Source organism: Tarenaya hassleriana, unplaced genomic scaffold, assembly GCF_000463585.1.
Source record: "Tarenaya hassleriana unplaced genomic scaffold, ASM46358v1 Cleome19, whole genome shotgun sequence".
Lineage (NCBI taxonomy): Eukaryota > Viridiplantae > Streptophyta > Magnoliopsida > Brassicales > Cleomaceae > Tarenaya > Tarenaya hassleriana.
The window spans coordinates 452,039-458,339 of NW_010965304.1; the positions used below are offsets into that span (position 1 = coordinate 452,039).

Sequence of the window (6,301 nt, forward strand, 5' to 3'; positions counted from 1 at the left end):
TCCCGTCACTTTAAAAAGTTTAATTGGAACCAAGATATAAAAGTTCATCATTTGGTTCAAATATATATATATATATATTTAGACACACATATTTATAAGTATAGAGGTAAAACTTTGGTTTAGAAAAGAAGGTTAGAAAAAACAAAAAAAAATTAACGGGCCTCAAGCCCGGCCCGAGACCCGACTGGCCCGGCCCGACCGGCCCGTAGCCCATTTGGCCCGAGGCCCGAAAGCCCGAAGTTTAATGAGCCTACATTTTTTATAAGCCCATGTCCTTATAATTTTCGGGCGGACTCGGGCCGGATTTCGGACTTCGGGCTTAATTGACATCTCTAGTTTTAACAAAGCCAAATATTTTTCCTTGATAAATCCTTGAAAACATTTAATAAATCAACAAACAATGAGAATAAATAGTTCGGCGAAGAAGGAAACCAACACTGGGAAAATCAAAGGTGGCATATAGATAGATAGATGATTTGGTTAAGAGGACCAATGAAAAAGAGTCTTCACATTCTCTTTCTCTTGCCCTCATGTTTATCATGATCAGATCTCCCGAGCTTAGCCTTCCTTTGTCTGACCATATGAAGATAAAGCTTCAACCAAAGGAATGGATAGATCATCAGGCCAACCTGTAAGCATGGAAATTGAACAATTATAACATGTATCCAGAAGTGTGTATATATATATATATATGTGTATAGGTTTCCATATTACTGAAATAACCGGCCCTAGTATGAATGAAAAATCGGGAAGGTGCCATTCCGACATGCATAAAAGATTATATGGTTGCTGGGTACGTACAAGCATAATAACAGGACAACATGAACCAATGAGATCAACTAATTCCCAGGATAGATGCTGCTGCTAAACTGCTGTGCAAGAATTTACCAAGATACGCTTCTTCTAGTGCGGATAGGATCTCGTTGGGGGGATAGGGAAAAGAATTATGAACATACCCGGAGGAAATCGTAGTAGGTGAACGGAAAATTGCTGAAGAAATTTGAATAGGGATTCCTGTCCTTTATGTATGGAAGTGCTTGGTACATGATCCACACTGCAGAACATGCTAAAGTCAACGACAGAAAACGCAGAATGGATTATATCTTGTGAATTGTCTCAAGAACTAACAGAGAACATCATGCATCTCACCTTCCCCGACTAGTCCGAGGGGAAAGTTCACAATGAATGCAGTATACCTGGAAAGGGCGCAAGGTTTTCCAATCAGAATCCTAAGGAATTCAATTCTTGCGATGCAAATAAACTCGTAAATTAATTGAATCCAGCATTTTCTTCATGCAGGTTATAGCATATTGATGATACCAAAACAACATAAAAGTTCGACAGTACCTGAGATAGATTAGCCAAAACGGACATCTACCAAAGCAATTGAAAGCATAGTGAGGGTATCTAATCATCTGCATCCAGTTCCATCGATAAGATTGCTCAGCGAAACGATAGAACTGTTAGTACATCATTTACCTCCAACAAATTCCTCCGATTTGCTTTCCTTCTTTCTACTGACATTGCTTAGAGACATACTTTAGATGTCAGAATTGACCGATGCTGGAATTCAGCACATCACCATATGCAATGGATATTCCGATATTTCAAGGCGTATTCTCGTGGAAAAAATATATTACGAGATCTATTCTCATTAGACTGAATCAGATACATGTTACTTTTCAGGTGTCTCGAAGTTGTCAAAACCTGTAGGCACTTGTTTGGGAAGATTGACATGATAAGAGCCAAACTATATAAGTTTTTTCGGGGAGCATAAGCAGGGAAAAACTCACCTCCCCTAGACACCAAGCAACAAGTGTTATAGGCAACCATGGCAAGTCCTGGACCTGTAGAACAATGAAAAGATTAAATTACTCCAATATCTTCGCTGTAGCAGTTTCTCCTAAGATGTTTAATATTTTCTGCAATTGAAACCAACGGATTGAAACTAGGACCAGTTTTTTTCGAACTTGAAGACAGCGAAGGCGTTCTTCATAGGTGCAGAATTTTAAGCACAAACCTCTTTCACCTGCCGAACAACTGCCAAAATGAAGTGTGTTCTTCCACTCCATTGCATCAAGGGAGACAAAGCTCCACTGGGAACAATGCCTTATATGCAAATAGAATAGAAGCGCTAACCGGTGAAATGAACGAACCCATGAAGCCAAAAGAGAAGGAAATTAACCGGAAAAATCACAAAAATCCAACCAGTATATTACCTATGGCTCCATGAAGAACTTCAGCAACAGCAACAGTTTGTATCACACCTTAACAAGCAAAAACCAGAGACAACATGGGCCATTTCAGAAACCATCAATTCATCAATCCAACTTACTACCTATAAGGCTATAACCGTGGAATTCCCACATCACTTCACTTCAGTAGCTGATGCAATTTAGTGTCAAATTGCAAAGGAATGTTGCTATGTTAAATTGATCAAAGACTAAGTTTATACATACATTGCAAATTGCAGTTTTCTTGCAGTAGAACACTAAAACTCCTAACACAATCGAGGAAAATCTAACAAAAATAACACATAAATCTCTGTATTCTCCAATATTTACAGGAAAAAAAAATCAAAACCATAACCGATAAAGAATGAGAAATTTGACTAACTTATTAGGTCTCCAGCAGAGGCGTAAGCTCCGTCTATCGTCTTGCTCGACACAACGCTGCTCAGGATCTTCAGAAGGGAAATCGTCCTGCCAAACAAAAATCACCATAATCGGACAAAAATCTCATGAATATCCAACGAAGAAGCGAGAGAGAGAGAGAGAGAGACCAAGCACAGGCCTGTAGGGAGTTGTAAGCGAAGAGATAAAACTTTACGAACGGCGACATCTCCGGCGAGAAACCTGGACGTAAGGAGTATTTCTCCGGCGGCGATGTGAATCCCGGCGGAGGATTCCAGATGGAGAGAAGCTCGGGAAAAGTGGTAGTGGTGTGAAGAATGGAATTGATGGCGAGCGAGAGAAGATTGAAGCTACGTCCCGCTCGTGTGGTCCTGAATCATCAATGCGTGCCTTCATTCCGTGCAATACATTACATTGTTCCGCCTATATATGGAAGATTACACATGTAACAAAATAAAAAATATTTATATATAATGATTTGGTCAATTATTTTTAAAAAATGTAAATACCAATTATTTTTTGAATATATATTATAAAGGTTTTGAGAAATAACTAGTTGAGTTGAAGATAATTTGCTATTTTACCTTTGATATTTTTTTGGTAAAGAATTATAATGCACGGTGTAATTATTTCATCCTTTCTAATAATTATAATGCAATCTTATTTAATAAATATTTCGTTTCTTACGAACAATTTCAAATTGTTACCATTAAGGTGGCCAATTCAGGTTTCGGTTCGGATTCGGTTCGGTTATATTCGGGTTCGGTTATTTCGGTTATAGAAAACTATAACCATTCGGTTTTTATATAAATTCCGGTTCGGTTCGGTTTTGGTAAAAAGTTTAATTTTCCAAAGAAAATGTCGGTTATTCTCTCGGTTTTTTCGGTTATTTTTTATTCGGTTCATTTCGGTTTCGGTTTTTCGGATTTAAGTAAATCATAACCATTCGGTTTTGATGTCGGATTCGGTTCGAATACGATTATATCTTATTCAGTTCGGCTCGGTTATTCGGTTAATAACCGAAATGGCCACCCTAGTTACCATAGACCAAAATTAGCACTTCATCCCATAAATATCGTTTTTATTGCGCGCGAAAACAGTGTCCTCAGTTACGAGAAACGATGTCGTTTTTCGTCCTCTGCGGCGACGACATGATCGCAATTTAGGCTTTAGCCTTCGCCGACTAGATTCCTATCGCCATTTTCTTCTCAATTTCTTCCGTTTTCTCGGCATCCAGACACCGGGAGGCCGAAGCAAACCTCAGATTTTCCGATATATGGATGCGATCGGCTTTTGCGACGAACTCTTGCCTGCCGATTCCGTCTCGACACGATGACGAGAGAGTCTGGTGAACAGAGAATTCCTATGCATATGGACCCCAGTGAGATTCCGCTTTCTCGTTTTGGTTTACAGTCTTTTCTTCGGCATCTAAACTTTGGATTTTTGAAATTTTATGTCAATTTTGTGTCGCAGCGTATGAGGATCGCATCCGCAATTGATTTCGAATTTCGTACGGACAACCGGGTAAGTTCCTGGGGACTCAGTGCTATACATCGATCAATTTCTTCGTGCCTCTCATTCATCCAACTGATGCGGATTTTACCTGATGTACTGTGGTTTAAGTTCCCAACACTGAATCGCAACCCTAATTTTGGATTGGTAACTCAAAGATCAGGCCCTGATTTTTCATCAAATCTTTCACTTTGAAGTTATAAGATATGAATCAATCAGGGCTGTCTTTGTCGAGGTTTTCTTTTGTGTTTTATGGGTTATTTGTGTCTGTATCTCTTAAATGGTTTGAGAGAATCAGCATGTTCACCTCCTTTTGTTCCCTTTCATATTTCTTTTCTTCCCTGTTCTTCATTGTTTAAATTCCATGAAGAAAGATATGCTTTGGTTAGCATTCTCTAATCACCAAAATATTTTTTTTTGTGCCAACTATCATAAAAAAACATTAAAATTTCAAAAACAAAATATTGAAAATTTCGAACCAGAAACACGTGTCCCTTAGTCACAGATGGATCCGTTTATGCATATGGCATTATGGCATAGGTGAATTCGGGTAACATGTCACTGATAGAGAGAGAAAATAAAACAGAGATTGTGTGTGGGTCAGAAGTAGCAAATTCTTTGGAGTTTCTTGTTCCAATTTGCTTCTTCTGTTATGTTCTGTCATTGGGCCACTCTTCTTACTTTTGGCAAATGATTGTTTACTTGTTTCTGGGTAGCCATTGTTCTCAAGTTGGACCATTGAAGCTGCAGAGTCGTAGCGCATCACAATATAAATAAAAGAATAAAAAGATGGGCTTATTACTACAAAGAGTGGGATTGAGCTTTCATGAAAACCATATCTCTAAGCAATTTCTTAAATACTAATCACATAATAAGAAAGCATAAGAATACATTCCCTTTCAGAAAGTAGGTTTCCCACTTGGTTAAGCTTTACAAGTCAACCCTATTCTCTCGATCATTAGGAGGTGAATATGTAAACGCTTCAAGTCATTCGTTTTGAATCATATCAACAACCATCCTTTTTACCCAACTTGGATGGTTCAACCGGTGAGACGGGATACAAAGTGTCTATTCCACCCGAATTCGAGCCTCAAGTTGGGGAGGGGAGAATAATTTCAATCTCATAGTTTGCTTCCGCCTTCAGGATTAGTTTGGACCTCGGTCCAGACATCCGGTTACCCAAAAAAACCATCCTTTTTTCTTCTCTAGTTATGGGTATCATATCAACAACTTCAAAACTGAGGGGAATGATAGATTAAGCTGAGAAGTCTAACTTGTATTACACATTAGTATTCATAAACATAGCTTCTCTTTTGTGGAAAAGAGAACTGGACAGGAATTCTTTCCATTCACTCTAGAAAGCAAACATATCAGAGCAAACACAGACACATAGGCTGACTATAGATGAGATGGTTACAGTGGGTTTTTGGTATGGAAGCTATTACCGTTATCTTATATTCATATAAACAAATTTTTAAATGAATAAAATCCTAATTAGCCTGCTAAGGATGATGATGGTGACGATGATGATGATCGGACGTATCCAGAATAGTGAGGAAACTGGTCAATGGCAAAGGACATCTTACTTTCATCTGCTTCCATGTTCCATATAGAATCCAAGGAGCTCTCCCATGCTGGAGAAGCCAGAGGAGGGTAATTCAAGTAACAACTTTGTTCTGCGTAGATATCTATTACCGGTTTAAGGATGCTTGCTTCAGACTGATCAATTTCTTTCCATATGTCATCCATAGAGTATCCTCCTTCACAATCTTCCACTTCTTGATTCAGCTTTCCGTCAAAGCCACCAGTGTCGTAAAAGCTAGCCTTTCCAGAACCAGAATCCGGCGACTGCAACGAGTCTTGAGTAGTAGCAGTGGTAGCTGTTGATGAGCAACAGTTGGAAGATGATGAGGTTCGGGACATGGAACGCTTCTTCTCTTGAGCCTTTTTCCTCATATGGGTCCTCCAGTAGTTCTTTATCTCGTTATCTGTTCGTCCCGGCAATTTCCGGGCGATTTTTGACCACCTGCATATGTGAATTGTTGTTATAGCATCAAATGATTGATTAACGAGTCTTGGGTTTGTTCTTTTTATATAGATAGATTCTTCAGACCTGTTTCCCCACTTGACGTGAAGCTCGAGGACAAGACGCTCTT

General features: G+C 38.9%; 2 protein-coding genes and 1 long non-coding RNA gene across 8 annotated transcripts in view; 1 reads left to right on the top strand and 2 right to left on the bottom strand.

Annotated features, from left to right (window-relative positions):
• Positions 1-336: 336 nt before the first annotated feature.
• On the bottom strand, positions 337-3,029 carry LOC104810801 (very-long-chain (3R)-3-hydroxyacyl-CoA dehydratase 2). 2 transcript variants are annotated; one of them, XM_010537223.2, is made up of 9 exons: positions 2,783-3,029; positions 2,617-2,702; positions 2,220-2,267; positions 2,021-2,109; positions 1,794-1,847; positions 1,348-1,415; positions 1,150-1,196; positions 957-1,054; positions 337-629 (listed from the first exon to the last, which is right to left on the bottom strand). In XM_010537223.2, the coding sequence occupies exons 1-9, from the start codon at positions 2,839-2,841 to the stop codon at positions 507-509; spliced, it is 672 nt and encodes a 223-aa protein (XP_010535525.1). In that variant the 5' UTR covers positions 2,842-3,029; the 3' UTR covers positions 337-506. The 2 variants fall into 2 exon arrangements, with proteins under 2 accessions (XP_010535525.1, XP_010535524.1); XM_010537222.2 differs by having other exon boundaries at positions 1,129-1,196.
• Positions 3,030-3,751: 722 nt separating this feature from the next.
• LOC104810804 overlaps positions 3,752-6,301 on the top strand; it is a 4,385-nt gene continuing 1,835 nt past the window's right edge. Inside the window, exons 1-5 of one of the 2 annotated variants that reach the window (XR_002024056.1) lie at positions 3,752-4,014; positions 4,107-4,157; positions 5,644-5,798; positions 5,934-6,057; positions 6,244-6,301. This is a non-coding gene — a long non-coding RNA (uncharacterized LOC104810804). The remainder of the gene's footprint in view (positions 4,015-4,106; positions 4,158-5,643; positions 5,799-5,933; positions 6,058-6,243) is intronic. The other variant, XR_002024057.1, reaches the window with a different exon arrangement.
• The window catches only part of LOC104810803 (transcription factor MYB59), a 1,424-nt gene continuing 523 nt past the window's right edge, over positions 5,401-6,301 (bottom strand). For 3 of the 4 annotated variants that reach the window (XM_010537224.1, XM_010537225.2, XM_010537228.1), the window contains exons 2-3: positions 6,259-6,301; positions 5,401-6,171 (exon numbers count right to left, since the gene is read on the bottom strand). The exon at positions 6,259-6,301 ends at the window's right edge or, in 2 of these variants, runs on beyond it. In XM_010537224.1, coding sequence (XP_010535526.1) covers positions 5,640-6,171; positions 6,259-6,301 — 575 coding nt within the window. In that variant the 3' untranslated portion in view covers positions 5,401-5,639. Of the gene's footprint in view, positions 6,172-6,256 lie in introns of all 4 variants that reach the window. The other variant, XM_010537226.1, reaches the window with a different exon arrangement.